Below are 14,967 nucleotides of genomic sequence, written 5' to 3' on the forward strand. Positions count from 1 at the left end.
CGCAGTTCTGAGGCGAAGAATTGCCAATAAAGGAGGATGGCATAACGCGGTGCACTCAAGAAGAGGGTGGGCAGAGACTGCAGGCTACCCCCACAGCACAGCAGAAGTGAAGTACGCGTGGGTTTATGTGCAAGGAGAGTGAAAAGGCAGAGAAGAGCAAACGCATCCCCTCGGTTTGCTGCCGGGGCACAGAGGGACGTCTCGGCTGGCCTGCACCTCGGACGCCGGCCGTGCCGGGCGCCGCGGGGCGGGAGGCGCCGGGCAGCGCCCGGGGGACGTAGCGGCGAGGGCCGGGACCGGGACCGGGACCGGGGAGCTTCCCCTGCCGCCGCCGCCGCCGCCGCCGCCGCCGGGCCCGCACGGGCAGCGGGCGGCGCCGCTCGCGGCCAGGCGGCGGCGCCCCGTCGCGGCGGCAGCGGAGGGCGGAGCGGCGGCGCCGCTTCCGGCGGAGCCAAGGAGCGCGGCGGCGGCAGCGGGAAGATGGCTGCGCCCTGGGCCGCCCGCTGCCTGCGGGGCGGGCGGGACGGCCGCCGTGAGTGTGGGCGGGGGGGCTCGGCCGGCGCGGCGCCCGGTCGCTGCCGCTTGTCAGGGTCCTGCGTGCGGCGGCTCGGCGGGGCCCCGCCTGTCGCCCTGGGCGGGCGGCGGGAGTCGTCCCTGCGTGGGCCCGGGGGCGTCTCGGTGCCGCTTGTCCCTCCCCCCTTGCGCCCGGCTCCGCAGCAATGGCGTGAGCGAGGCGGCAGCCCACGGCCTCGGCGGCGGGGGCCGTTGGCACGGCCGTTGCGCGGCTTGTGCTAGGCTGGAGCGCGCGGCCACCTGGCGCCGTTTCCGCCCGTTTTGCCCCCCTAGGGTAGCGCGGCACACGGAGGGGCACAGCCGGTGCTCTGCGCTGACATGTCCGGGGTAGGAGCTGTGCCGAGCCTCTGCAGTTGGAGAACGTATTTAAGCTTTCGTTGTTTTAGGGCTTTTTTTTGTTGGGGCTTTGTGTAAACAGTGCAGTCGTCAAGAACGGGCTGGCCGGGAGAGCTGCTGAAATGCTCACCTTAGTGCGTGTTAAGACTGACGCTTAGATTAGCAGTACAAAGTCATGTTCTCCTCTCTGTGGAAGAAGCTAACTTGTGTCTTACAAAGAGTCTTTGGAAACTCTGTATTGCATGTTTTTAAAACCATTTCTTTCACCAGGGTTCATCACCACACCATCTGCTTCTCGACTGGCCTCAGATGAAATTATTCAGATGCGGAATGAACTCTTCACCAAAGAGAAAAAGAGACAGTTATCTCTTTATCCACGAATTGAGAAAATTGAAGTAAAATACGTTGGAAAATCTCACCCCGGCAGTGTTTTTGTAATGAACAAAGCTTTGTCTACTCCATACAATTGTGCCATGCGTAAGTGAATGGACTCTTAAACTGAAGTTGTGCCATTGGCACTCTGATGAGTTATGCTGCCAATTAAAGTATTTATTATCCAAACTTGAAATGTTAGTATTGTTATCATTTCAGTGACCAAGATAAGTGTCATTCAGTCAGAATATTTATATTTGTTAAGTTTAAAATACACCTGTATTAAAATATGTCTGTAACCCAGTAGGAGCTGAGCTAATTTTTATAGTCTCTGTTATAGCTCATCCTCCCAGTCCTTTGCAAAAGTAAAACTTGCAATTTGTTGTTACAAATGCAGGGGTCTAAGCTGCTGACTTTGAGGAATAATGTTAATAACCGGGTAATTTTTTTTCACTTTCTTTAGACTTAAGTGAATGGCATTGCAAGAAATCAGTACTAGCTCTTGTGGATGGCGAAGTTTGGGATATGTATAGACCCTTGACCAAATCATGTGAAATTCAGTTCCTTACTTTCAAAGATGAAGATCCAGAGGAAGTAAACAAGGTGAGTCTGGATCTTATACAATTGCAGGTGACTCTGATTATCATCATGAGAGCCTGTGTGCCTCTTTCAGTTCCATGTCCATCTGCTTCCTTGAGTTTTGTTGTCATGAAGGTTTAGATATTTTTAACCGTTGGTTTGCACATCATGGTTATAGTTAATTGGACCAGGGCATTGGGCTAGATGGTGTGCAGAGACCCCTTTCAACTTATATTGTTGTCTGATTCTATGATTTCAGGTTTAAATATCTCCGGGGAAACATCCGTCTTGTATTTTAAGTGCAGTTGTGATTTTGTTGATGGATGTTTTAATTATCTCCAAATGGAAGTTTAAATTCTAAAGAATATAATGGTTGCGTTGACGGTTAGTTTTATGTCTAATTCTGTTAAATGTTGGTATTCTTTTGCAACAAATAGCTAGGTAATGAGTCTGTTTTGAAATTCTCTTTATAGGCCTACTGGCGTTCCTGTGCCATGATCATGGCATGTGTGTTAAAGCGAGCTTTCAAAGATGAGTACTCGGTGAATCTGATTAAAAGTCCAGAAGTACCAGGTGATAAAATGTTTTATAATTGAGTCTTATTTCTTGCTACTTCTTAAGTGTGTGTCTAGGATGTAGTGTTACAAAACAAGTCAGAGGCTCCTTCTCCAATGACTGAAGGTACTTAGCATTTGTGAGTATAGTAAATGCTAAATACCCACTGCTGCTCTTTCATGTGGGTGCCAATGACACCAAGGGCAAACTGGAGACCATCAAGCAGGATTTCAGAGCTCTGGGGATGGTGGTCAAGGGTCTGGGAGCCCAGGTCATCTTCTCCTCAATCCTGCCAGTGAGGGGGATGGATGAGAGGAGGAGGAGACGGACTTTCCAGGTTAACGACTGGCTGCGCCGCTGGTGTTGGCAACAGGGTTTTGGTTTCTACGACCATGGGACCCTGTTTGAAGATCGACAACTGATGGCAAGAGATGGGATCCACCTCACGAGGCGGGGCACGCGGGTCTTTGCCAACAGGTTGGCCAACCTGGTAAGGAGGGCTTTAAACTAGGAAAGATGGGGGAAGGGGAGAGTTATAGTGACAGGGTAGTTGGCAAAAGACTGCTCAAGTCAGGATGCCTCCAGCAGGTGAATGCAGCCAGGGAAGTGCGCATGGGATGTGGCTATGGAGGACCCTCTTTTACCCCTCCTGGGAAACCTGCATGCTTGATCACCTCCCTGAAATGCCTGTACACCAATGCACGCAGCTTGGGGAACAAACAGGAAGAACTAGAGATCTGTGTGCAGTTGCAGGGCCATGATCTCATTGCCATTACAGAGACATGGTGGGATAGCTCGCATGACTGGAGTGCTGTCATGGATGGCTATGTGCTTTTTAGGAAAGACAGGCCAGGAAAGCGAGGTGGTGGAGTTGCTCTTTATGTGAGAGAGCAACTGGAATGTATTGAGCTGTGCCTAGGGGTGAATGAAGAGCGAGACGAGAGCTTATGGGTAAGGATCAAAGGGCAGGCTAGCATGGGTGACACTGTTGTGGGTGTTTACTACAGGCCACCTGATCAGGATGAGGAAGTCGATGAGGCCTTCTACAGACAGCTGGAAGTAGCCTCACGATCCCAGGCCCTGGTTCTCATGGGGGACTTCAACCACCCCGATATCTGCTGGAAAGACAACACAGCTAGGCACAAACAGTCCTGGAGGTTCCTACAGAGCATTGGTGACAACTTCTTGACACAGGTGGTGGAGGAGCCAACAAGGAGAGGTGTGCTGCTGGACTTTGTACTAACAAACAAAGAAGGACTGGTGGAAGATGTGAAGGTCGGGGGCAGCCTTGGCTGCAGTGACCATGAGATGGTGGAGTTCAGGATCCTGTGAGGAGGAGGCAGGGCACTAAGCAGGATCGCAACCCTGGACTTCAGGAGAGCAAACTTTGGCCTCTTCAGGGACCTACTTGGAGGAATCCCATGGGTGAGGGCCCTAGAAGGAAGGAGTGTTCAAGAGAGCTGGTTAATATTCAAACATCACTTCCTCCAGGCTCAAGAGCAGTGCATCCCTATGAGTAGGAAGTCAAGCAAAGGAGGTAGGAGACCTGCATGGATGAGCAATGAGCTCCTGGCAAAACTCAACCAGAAGAAGGAAGTATACAGAAAGTGGAAAGGGGGACAGGCCACTTGGGAGGAATATAGGAATGTTGTCAGAGTATGCGGGATGCAACGAGGAAGGCTAAGGCCCATTTGGAATTAAATCTGGCTAGAGATGTCAAGGACAGCAAGAAGGGCTTCTTCAAATACATCAGCAGCAAGAGGAAGACTAGGGAAAATGTGGGCCCTTTGCTGAATGGGGTGGGTGCCCTGGTGACGAAGGATGCAGAGAAGGCAGAGTTACTGAATGCCTTCTTTGCTTCAGTCTTTACTGCTCAGGCCAGCCCTCAGGAACCCCAGATCCTGGAGGCAAGAGAGAAAGTCTGGAGAAAGGAAGACTTTCCCTTGGTGGAGGAGGAGTGGGTTAGAGATCATTTAAGCAAACTTGACACCCACAAATCCATGGGCCCCGATGGGATGCACCCACGAGTGCTGAGGGAGCTGGCGGACATTATTGCTGAGCCACTCTCCATCATCTTTGAAAGGTCATGGAGAACAGGAGAGGTGCCCGAGGACTGGAAGAAAGCCAATGTCACCCCAGTCTTCAAAAAGGGCAAGAAGGAGGACCCAGGGAACTACAGGCCAGTCAGCCTCACCTCCATCCCTGGAAAGGTGATGGAGCAGCTCATCCTGGAAGCCATCTCCACGCATGTGGAGGAAAAGAAGGTGATCAGGAGTAGTCAGCATGGCTTCACCAAGGGGAAATCATGCCTAACCAATCTGATAGCCTTCTCTGATGGAATGACTGTCTGGGTAGATGAGGGGAGAGCAGTGGATGTTGTCTACCTTGACTTCAGCAAGGCTTTTGACACTGTCTCCCATAGCATCCTCATAGACAAGCTCAGGAAGTGTGGGTTAGATGAGTGGACAGTGAGGTGGATTGAGAACTGGCTGAATGGCAGAGCTCAGAGAGTTGTGATCAGCGGCGCAGTCTAGTTGGCGGCCTGTAGCTAGCGGTGTCCCCCAGGGGTCAGTACTGGGTGCAGTCTTGTTCAACTTCTTCATCAATGACCTGGATGAAGGGATAGAGTGCACCCTCAGCAAGTTTGCTGATGGTACAAAACTGGGAGGAGTGGCAGATACCCCAGAGGGCTGTGGTGCCATTCAAAGAGACCTGGACAGGCTGGAGAGGTGGGCAGAGAGGAACCTCATGAAGTTCAACAAAGGCAAGTGCAGGGTCCTGCACCTGGGGAGGAATAACCCCCTGCACCAGCACAGGTTGGGGGTTGACCTGCTGGAAAGCAGCTCTGCAGAGAAGGACCTGGGAGTGCTGGTGGACACCAAGTTAAGCCTGAGGCAGCAATGTGCCCTTGTGGCCAAGAAGGCCAATGGTATCCTGGGGTGCATCAGGAAGAGTGTTGCCAGCAGGTCGAGGGAGGTGATTCTCCCCCTCTACTCAGCCCTGGTGAGGCCACATCTGGAGTACTGCGTCCAGTTCTGGACTCCCCAGTACAAGAGGGATGTGGCACTACTGGAGCAAGTCCAGCGAAGGGCTACAAAGATGATTAGGGGACTGGAGCATCTCTCTTATGAGGAAAGGCTGAGAGAGCTTGGCCTGTTTAGCTTGGAGAAGAGAAGGCTGAGAGGAGATCTTATCAACGTGTACAAGTATCTGAAGGGAGGGTGTCGAGAGGATGGGACCAGACTCTTTTCAGCGGTGCCGAGCGACAGGACGCGAGGCAACGGGCACAAACTGAAACACAGACACTTCCATCTTAACATGAGGAAAAACTTTTTCACTGTGAGGGTGACCGAGCACTGGAACAGGTTGCCCCGAGAGGTTGTGGAGTCTCCTTCTCTGGAGATATTCAAAACCCGCCTGGATGCAATCCTGTGCAATGTGCTCTAGGTGACCCTGCTTGAGCAGGGGGGTTGGACTAGATGATCTCCAGAGGTCCCTTCCAACCTCAGCGATTCTGTGATTCTGTAAATGGTTGTCTTAGCCTTTAGGTGTGATTGGTGTATTCAAGTAATCCAAAACTTGTACTGGATTATGTTGTCAGGCTTTAAACTGTGTTGAATAAGTGACCTGTACGTAAACAGCTAAGATATGTCTGCTCTGAAGGGGACTGGATGGACTGGAGAAACCACAATAGCTTTTCTTCCTACGCCATTCTTCCCTATCAGTCAGCATGCTGAGGACTAAATCTGTGTTCTTTTGCAATTTATCCAAATAGCTTTCTGAAGCAGTAGATTTTCACTATGCTTCAAAGATGTCAGCACTCTTACCCAGCCTGATGTTATTAGGAGGGAAGGCAGGGCAAGACAGTCTGCAGTCCTGGATGCTCCATTGAAAGAGTAATTATCAAAAGAGTAGTGTGATATATTGTTGTTCTTTAATTCACAATAGTCAGGTTGAATCCAGTTTCTTTGTCAAGGTATGGAAAGCATGTCTGTGTGGCAACTGGATTTCGGAGCACTCTTGACTTTGTAGATTGTTAGTTACTTAGGGACACAATTGTTTTATTGTGAAATAACATGAGAAAGGCATTTAGAATGTGTGATATGTTTCTGTGTAATTTGCCCTAATAACTCAGCATAATCTTGCGAGCACCCAAGTTGCTTAAAAATTACCATGTGTACCTCAAAGTTGGAAGATTACTGAAGTACAAATAGTTTTGCTCATCTGTGATCTGATCTAAAATTTACAAAAGTGAGAAAACAAAGAGAAGAGAGAGGTATTTGACTAATAAAACCTGACTACTTAGGCACTTGATGTATAAGAATCTGGTAGGTTGCTGGTCAGTTGATCACTACTGATGCCCTTTTTAGCAATTTCAGAATTTGTCTTGATTGTCTGGTAAGCATAGAGTGAGTATTTCAGTTCTACCAGGATCTGAAGTAATCTTGCATACTAAATTATGTGGTTATAGTTTATATATAGAAATAGTGTGAGTTTACTGGGTTCATAAGCTTGATTTTTAAGATGACAATGACTGAATAAATATACATGAATAGATAAATGAAGAAATAGATCTTATACTGCCTCAGAAATTTCAGTTCCTGCTGCCTGTGTCATGGATAAACACTTTAGCCCTACATAATGTTGTCTGATGTCTCTAAGCAAAAATTTCTCTTTACAGCTGAGTGCAAATTTCTCTTTACAGCAGTGCAATTTTACTTTTAATGTGTGTTGCACGCAAAGGGAAAAATGTGAAATGTTCTCAAAGAGGGGTTTCATCCTTCCCCCCAGTTTTGAGAGATTGGGAGAGTTTTGGGAAGCAGTATAGATCATTATTATTATTTTTTTATGGGGATATATATTATAGTATCATTAAATTAAAACTAGTTTGGAATAAATATTTTTCATGCAGTGAAAAGAAAATGATGCAATTTTAGTCTATAATCTGGCTCTGTAATCACAGCTGAAAACTTAGATTTTATGATTTTTTTGTGATCATTCTGTTTTTCTTCTCATTCATTTTGATATATTTAGAAGAATATTTGTATTGTGGCAATGAAATACTTTATTACAAACCATTTTTTTTCTATTTACAATTGGAATTGCAGTGATCTCTGGAGCTTTCTGCTATGATGTAATTTTGGACAGTAGACTCAATGACTGGAAACCAACAAAGGTAAGCACAATAACTTCTCATTTGAAAAGTTGTATAGTTTATGTCCTTGTCAGATATATTTTTTTGGCAGGAGGGGTTGGATTTTTTTCTTGTCAGAGGGTATATCTACACTAGTGTTTTATTTTAGATCTGGAATATTTGGAAGCTAATCTCCATATTTACCACATATTGGCTCTTATTGCAGTGCGGTCTCGGAGCATGCAAACTGGATTCCTTTCAGATAAAATTAAACCAAGAGTTGTGCTCCAAATACTTATGGATTTTAGGTCCACGGGGCTAGACTAGCTCTAGTTGAAAATAAAATTCCAGAAACATGGTTAGCGTGGCTGTTGGGACCTCAGTGCCATCTGTGTTTCTATACAGATCTGCCCTTCCTCAGCCATGCTTACTTGGTAATGTAGATGCAGCCATAGGCTTATAACATTTATGTGAACAGAACTTTATGAAAGTAAAAATGTGTGTAATTTGTGTATTTTCAGCATTTTTCAGTGCTTTACTGCAAAATCAATTTATTGTTTGAGACCCGTGAGCGCATTCGGTTGAAACTCCCCTTAGTATTTCATGCTCTTCAGTAAATCTCATCATCTACAAACTTTTAAGTCTCATAAGTGTTCAGTGGTCTGTGTGATCATGAATATTTTACTTTTCTGATGCCTATTCTTGTTCTCATGCCCACGTATTGGGAGAAGTACGCATGGCTAACAAAGCAATATTAATAAAATGCAGAATTTTTCTTCAATATGATCTTGTAATTGAAGTAACTTAGTTTGAAATAATTTTGAAGTGACGTTATACATATGCTATGTAGTTTCTCCTGATAACACTTTCTTATTTAGTGACAAATCAGAGTATGTAAAGCTTTGGTTTCTGGACCAAGGCAGTCAGTTTCTATTTATTAATTATTCAGTACTTCTTTCTTCTTTTTCCATCAGAATAGAGGTCATTTATAAATGGAATCATGACTCTGTGGGAAACAAGATATGTAAATGAATACTTAACAATGGCAAGTTTATCTGTGCGTCTATCAGGTTGGGAGGACATGTGAAGTTTAACTCGAATTAATGTATGTTGAGTCTAATGGAAAAATGCCTGTTGATTTCACTGGGCATAGAATTGGTCCATTTAAACAGTGATGATCTTTAGCAACAGGTAGCTGATTAAATATTAAGAGTTTTAGTTCTATTGCAGTGTTCTTACATTTAGGATCTATAGCAGATGATCCTGACCGCTTTCAGTGCTATTTGATGTTTTCCTATGCTTTGTCTGTTAAGTATGGCTGAGAAACAGTGGTGACAGTCTTATACATATAAATTTTTTTTTTAGGACAACTTCCGTTCTCTTGCAAGGGATGCTGGTATGCTAATTCATAAAGATCTGCCGTTTGAAGCACTGCATGTTGAAGCAAAAGTAGCATGTGAAATGTTTCAGCATAACAGGTAAGTGTCTGTGTTTGCCTTTCTTTTAGAAAGGCACTTAGAAATTCAATTAAATCTCTGCTGTTTTATATAAGTCTAAAATAAGGTGTGACAGATGAAGTAAGAAGGTGGTACTTCCACTACTCTGAACATGTTTTCATTCTCTTGGTCATACTAGCTGATCTCATTTTTAATCTTCTCTTCAAAGACCAACACCAGGCACCTCTGTTGGATGTAATGTTGTGAGAAATGGAAAGTTAGTTTAATATTAAGCTTCAAGATTTCATCAGTCCTATATTAGAGGAATTCTGTTGGTTGGACTCTGCATGCTAGTTACTGTCAGCTTTTGAAAGGCTTTCACATTCAAAGAAATGTAGAGTTTTCATTTGTTGATATTTTTCAAATGAAAGTTTTATGCCCTACTGGAAGGGGTGCTTTGTCAAGAAATGTTACTGAGCTCTACATGGGAATAACGGGTAAAATTCTCTGGCCTGTGCTATAAAAGGTCAGCTCAAAACACTGTTTGTCCAGTTGTCTTAGTTGAAAGACCACTTAAGCAGTATTTTGGAGTAAAATTCTTTGGTCCACAGCTTTTTGGTGATTGGAGAGAGATGGGGTGAAATGATAAATAGTGTATCGTTTTGTGAACCAGAGCGGAATTTTGCTTGGTGTTAAATTTGTGGTGAGGTAACTAACATTTTTAGATTCATAATCCAGGTACTGTTAATGTGACCTACAGACTATCTCTTCACTATATTGGCTAGCAGGCATTGACAGCCGTTGGGAGCTAACTCCTGGAAATGACTATAAGCATTGTATTTGTATCTGTGTATGTACAAAGAGCACGGACCACTCTGTGTTGTCCTACAGATTACCAGTTGTTTGGGACCACCCATTGCATAAAACCAGTTTAGGTGATCTGATGGTGTCTTCTAGTCTTAATGTCTGACTTGAAAAGTTCTTATTTTTATTGGAAGTAATAAGTTCCTTTTGTCTTTCTGAATAAAACTACTTTGAGAGAGCATGGCCCTCCTATAACATGTGTGTTTTATGAAACATGTCAATACACATTGGAATTTGAAATTAAGAATTTAAAACTGCTTCCAAGCTCACATAAATATGAACATGATTTTAAAAAATGCTCCTGATATAAATCTTTAAGTATTCTCATAAGAATTACGTGTCAAAGGTGAGGATTTTTTAATCCTTTTTTGTCTTGTTCAGATACAAAATGGAGATGATAAAACAGAAAGCTTCGCAGAACACTGAAGGAATTGTGATGTTACATAGGTGAGTAAAACCAAAGTTCCATTCTGTAATGATTTACTGAAAGATTTAATTATATTGCAAGTAGTATCTGCAAGTGAGAAGGGTAAGCTGCTTGTGATAGTTTTTAAATTTAGAAATGTTTATATTCGTTATTGTCTGTACTTTGTCCTAAGTTTTTTTTATACAGCCGTGATTTTCTAATAGTTAACACCTGGTGGCTGTCACTAAGTTTCTAAATTTTTTAAAATTTTTAAACATGGTAAGTGCTAGGAAGTCTTATTGCTTTGCACGTTTTTATTTAAACTCTAAAATAAATCCCTAGAGATTGACAATGTAAATGAAATGCAAGGCAAATACTTGTTTAAAAACAAGTGCCAGCATTGTCCAGTGGATTTTTTTTGCTGAAGTTGTCAAGCTTTACTTAAATGGCAAGCTACTGCCCTGTAGCATTGGAGATGAGAATGGAACTGGCTCCTGGGATGCAGCCTAAGATGTAAAATTCTTAGGCTGGAGGCAGGAATCTTGCTGTAGCTCAGGTGTAATAAAGGCGTTTTTGACTGGCTTAGGCTTGTGTAAGATACCAGTTCTCTAGGTTTCTGAATTGTTTTCCATTTGATTTTGGAATCTACGTCTCTGTAAATGAAAAGATGTCTTTGCAGTGATGATTCTTTAAATTTTAGAACAGTGTTTTGTCTGTTCTTCATGCCTTCTTCCCCTCCTACCACTCTCTAGTTTGAGTAGGAAGGAAAATAGGCTTAACAGTTAATTCCTGGAAGAAGAGTATGTTCTAAAGACTCTTTTGTTATAGGTCTTCCTTTTGTCTCTCACCTTTTTTTTATTGATTTGCAATTTTTCAAAACATGAAAAGGAGATGCCTGTGCAGGTGATAAACAGTGTACTGCTGGGAATGTATGATCTTGGAGACAAATCTTTCTCTGGAATATAATAGCATTATATCACTAGAAAGCCAACATGGTTTCAGATTTGGGTAAATCTAGGATCTTTCTGCTGGACTTGAGGTTTGAATTTTCTAAATTCATTTTAGGAAACTGTGCAACCTACACTTCTGCTGCAGAAACCTAGAAATGAAAAACTGGGGATTTGTCTAGAATTGGTTTGGGATTTGTGTGGATTTTCTTTCATCATTTTTACAGTGTTCTGTAGATAAGAATTAACTAATCAAAAATGAAAACAAATGGGTGAGCTTGTAATTCTACTAGAATATATTTTTGTCATAGTTTTTTTTGGCTCCCATCAGGTTTGGAGACTTTGTAGATGTTAGTGAAGGCCCTCACATTCCAAGGACAAGTTTCTGTTACCAGTATGAGATAACAGCAGCCCATGATCTTCAGACTAACAAATCTGAATTGATAAGGAGGTTCCAGGGTGTGTCCCTGCCAATCCATTTAAAGGTAACTAATCCATTTTCTGCAGATATTTCTTCTTCCTTCCTTTTTTTTAAAGAAAGGGCATTTGGCCTATTTTCAGATCTTTGTTATACACTGTGCTGGTAACTGAACATAAGTCAGAGGTGATGTGAGCAGTAGTAGAAAGTGAAGGCCAAGGATAATGACCGCATTGGTTATTTGAGATTCATTTTCCTGGGAACTATTTTGAATGTGAAATCAGAACTTCAAAAGCACATCAGAGTGCCCAGTATTGAATGTGTGGTTTTGGTTGTGTGGTGTGTGGATTTTTTATTTTATTTTTTTTAATTGCACGTGCGAGCTAATCATTTACCTTGCCTGCTACTGTTTATTCAGATTCAGGAAAAAAGTAAACTTAGAATTTATACTCATGATAAGTGATGTCATATCATAAAATTCTAGCAATAATCTGTTTTGAACAATGGCTTTGCAGAACTGTAGGTGGGGGCAGGAGTTCATTTTCTTCCCCCTTCTATTGACTTGCATGATTTTGGCCTGGGGTCTAGAACATGTGCTGTTACCTACAGCAGGGGAGTTTTCAAGGGACAAGTGGCCACTGGGTTCCTGGGTTCTGCTTCATGTACCCTTCCTTATCCCTCCCTCACACCATTTGAATTCCCATTTTTGCCCATTAGCTTCTCAGTGATTCCATAATATACAATAAATGCATGTGATCAGCAAACATTGATTCATTTATTCTTTAATACCCTAAAGTGACACGAGCAAATTGGACACTTGAACCATAAGGTGTAATTTCTGAGTTAAGGATTGTTATATTTTTGTGCCATCATTCCTATATGTCAGTCAAAAACTATTATAGAATAATGTTTTTTGCCTATAGTAACATCATTCAATGTCATTAAATACAGGCCCACCACACCGTGTGGCACAAATTGCTGGAAAGGTCTAAGAGACTGGTAAGTCTAATCAGTGGTGAAGTATAGTTTACCAAATATGAAGATTCAGTGTCATAGTGTAGAATTTGAATGATTGGAGATGGGTAATATCTTCAAGAACGTTTCTTTAAGGAAAGAATCCTAAACAGAGGGTAACAGGTAAAGAAAAGTTGGATGCACATGGTAATATCTTAACATTTTTGATAATACCTTAATATCTTTGTAGTAGAGAGCATATTGGTATTTTTTTGATGTCTGTTGGTTATTAAAATGCATTTTACTATTTAATAAAAGCATGCACTTTTCAATTGACAATCTGTACTATTCCAAAAAACCCAGAGTAAATTATATCAATGTCTTTCCAGCTATGTATGACTCTGAAGATGTCTGCTTGTGAGAATCCCACATGCTTTTTATAATAGCCCCTCTAAGCTGTCATTAAGTAATTGTCACTTTAAATTATATTAGAATTTCTCAGTTTCATCTCTAGGATTAACATTGGCATAATGTGTGTGTAAAATTTAAAATTATTTTTTCTGTTTTAATCATGAACATGGAATAAGGAAAAAAACCCTCAAATTGGAATAAGGTACTTAGGCTTATCTAGATACCTGGATAAATTTAAATAGAAGTTTTCTGCCACAGGTATAAGAGAACACAAGCAACCATGTTTTTTATAAGTAAATGCAGGATTGAAAGCTAGTACCACTGGGTGAATCTAGGCTGAAGTTACTGGAGGTAAAAGGAAAAACTTTTTCGGTAAACTAAATAGATGCACCTAATTTTGATCCCCCCCCCCCTTTAAAACCTGCATAGAAAATGAGAAAGTTACCTGTGAACATTCACCCATCAGACAAATAGTGTTTCCAAAGTTGAAATGGGGTCATCTGAGGGAAGCTTTACACTGATTGAATTAATGTAAAATAGCAAGTTTGTAAGATAAATGGAACTGTAAAATATCATATACCACATATAACCAGAGACTCGCTTTCAAAGCATGGCAAAATGTGGGGGAACTTGGTAAGAATTAAATAACAAAAGTTTCAGAACCTTCAAATCAAATATTTTACTTGTGTGGCAGCAGAGAGGAGAAAACACCTTGTATGCTTACTGAAATCGGTTAACTAAGGGTGTGCTCAGAGTCTAGTCCAAACAAATTTAACAGAGAAGTAGCATGAGGATGCTTCAAATTCAGGTCAGTTTGGGGTACAGTGATATATGTTGTTGTAGGCTGTCCATTCTTGCTCTCATGACAGTACAAGGGGAGGATTTCAAGGACGAAGGAGAATTAAATCATGTTTAAAAAAAATAACAAAATCAACGTGTTTCTGCAGGTCACTGAAGAAAGATACTTGGAAGCAGAAGACGGCAGTAGTGAGACAAAAGATGGAACTGAAGAGGGAAAATCTGTGTCAATCTAAATTATCTTTAACCTCTAAATGTACATAATAAAATTTTTTTTACATGACTTGTTGTGTTATATGTTTTTAAAAAAAAAGTGTTGGTTAATTCAGCTGACTTCTGTGGAGTTAAATTAGGGATAGCTACAAAGTCAGTATCACACATTTCAGTCTGTGTTAATTTGAATTTTCGGCCACTGTTACAAAAGCACAAATTAGATTTATTTTTTTATTTTTATTTTTATTTTTTAATGAGTAATGAATGCTTTATTTGTGGTAACTCATCTTGCAATTACCTGTGTCCTTATCTTACCAGCAATTGTATATGTCCAGGTGTTGCATTCTGTGATTGGTGGTTTGGCCTACAGACTGTAATTGAACTGGTAGCTGGTAGCGCCATCTTCTCTATCCTTATATAATTTCAAGACCATTTGTTTGGTCTTTCATGAAGTAAGTACTGCTTTGCATTTTCTGAATGGATATATCTATTTCTTGCTGGAGGTTCATAATGAAATTCCACTGACCTCTTTGCTTTCTTCAATAGAAACTCAAGACCAAAAAAAATTTTTATCCCCCTTACTACTTCTGCCATTAAGTACATTCCTTGTTTCCTAATCAATTGATACTATAGTTTTGCAAGAGCAGTGTAACAAATCAAGTAGAATATATTTAAGTAAGGAAATCTTACCTAGCCTAATGAAATGGTGTACTCATAACTATAACCAGTAAGTAAATAAAAGCGAAATGTGTCAGAGCACAGAAGAAGAAATGCAAATAACAAAAGTAGCTTTTGGTGAAATTGCTGAAGTCTACTTAAGATATGTATTAAAATGTTTGGTCCTATGCGTTTCTCTGGTTTGTGCAATCTTTAGCTATTCAAATTTACTGACATGTAATTAAGTTTGAAGTCTGTTTAGTATAGCAACAGGCTATACTCTGGTATAGCTTCCTGTTAAACACATGTCATTA

The 14,967-nt window shown here is 41.9% G+C and overlaps 1 protein-coding gene across 2 annotated transcripts; it reads left to right on the forward strand.

The window, feature by feature from the left end:
- The first annotated feature begins 429 nt into the window (after positions 1 to 429).
- MRPL39 (mitochondrial ribosomal protein L39) lies at positions 430 to 14,066 on the forward strand. Of its 2 annotated transcripts, none has more exons than XM_067299597.1 (10): positions 430 to 532; positions 1,180 to 1,386; positions 1,745 to 1,884; positions 2,334 to 2,433; positions 7,524 to 7,591; positions 8,915 to 9,027; positions 10,231 to 10,296; positions 11,534 to 11,687; positions 12,572 to 12,619; positions 13,933 to 14,066. In XM_067299597.1, exons 1-10 carry the CDS (start codon positions 481 to 483, stop codon positions 14,017 to 14,019), a joined length of 1,035 nt encoding a protein of 344 aa, XP_067155698.1. In that variant the 5' UTR covers positions 430 to 480; the 3' UTR covers positions 14,020 to 14,066. The 2 variants fall into 2 exon arrangements, with proteins under 2 accessions (XP_067155698.1, XP_067155703.1); XM_067299602.1 differs by lacking the exon at positions 430 to 532 and adding an exon at positions 682 to 900.
- The last annotated feature ends 901 nt before the right edge of the window (positions 14,067 to 14,967 follow it).

This window comes from Apteryx mantelli, chromosome 1 (assembly GCF_036417845.1).
Source record: "Apteryx mantelli isolate bAptMan1 chromosome 1, bAptMan1.hap1, whole genome shotgun sequence".
NCBI lineage: Eukaryota > Metazoa > Chordata > Aves > Apterygiformes > Apterygidae > Apteryx > Apteryx mantelli.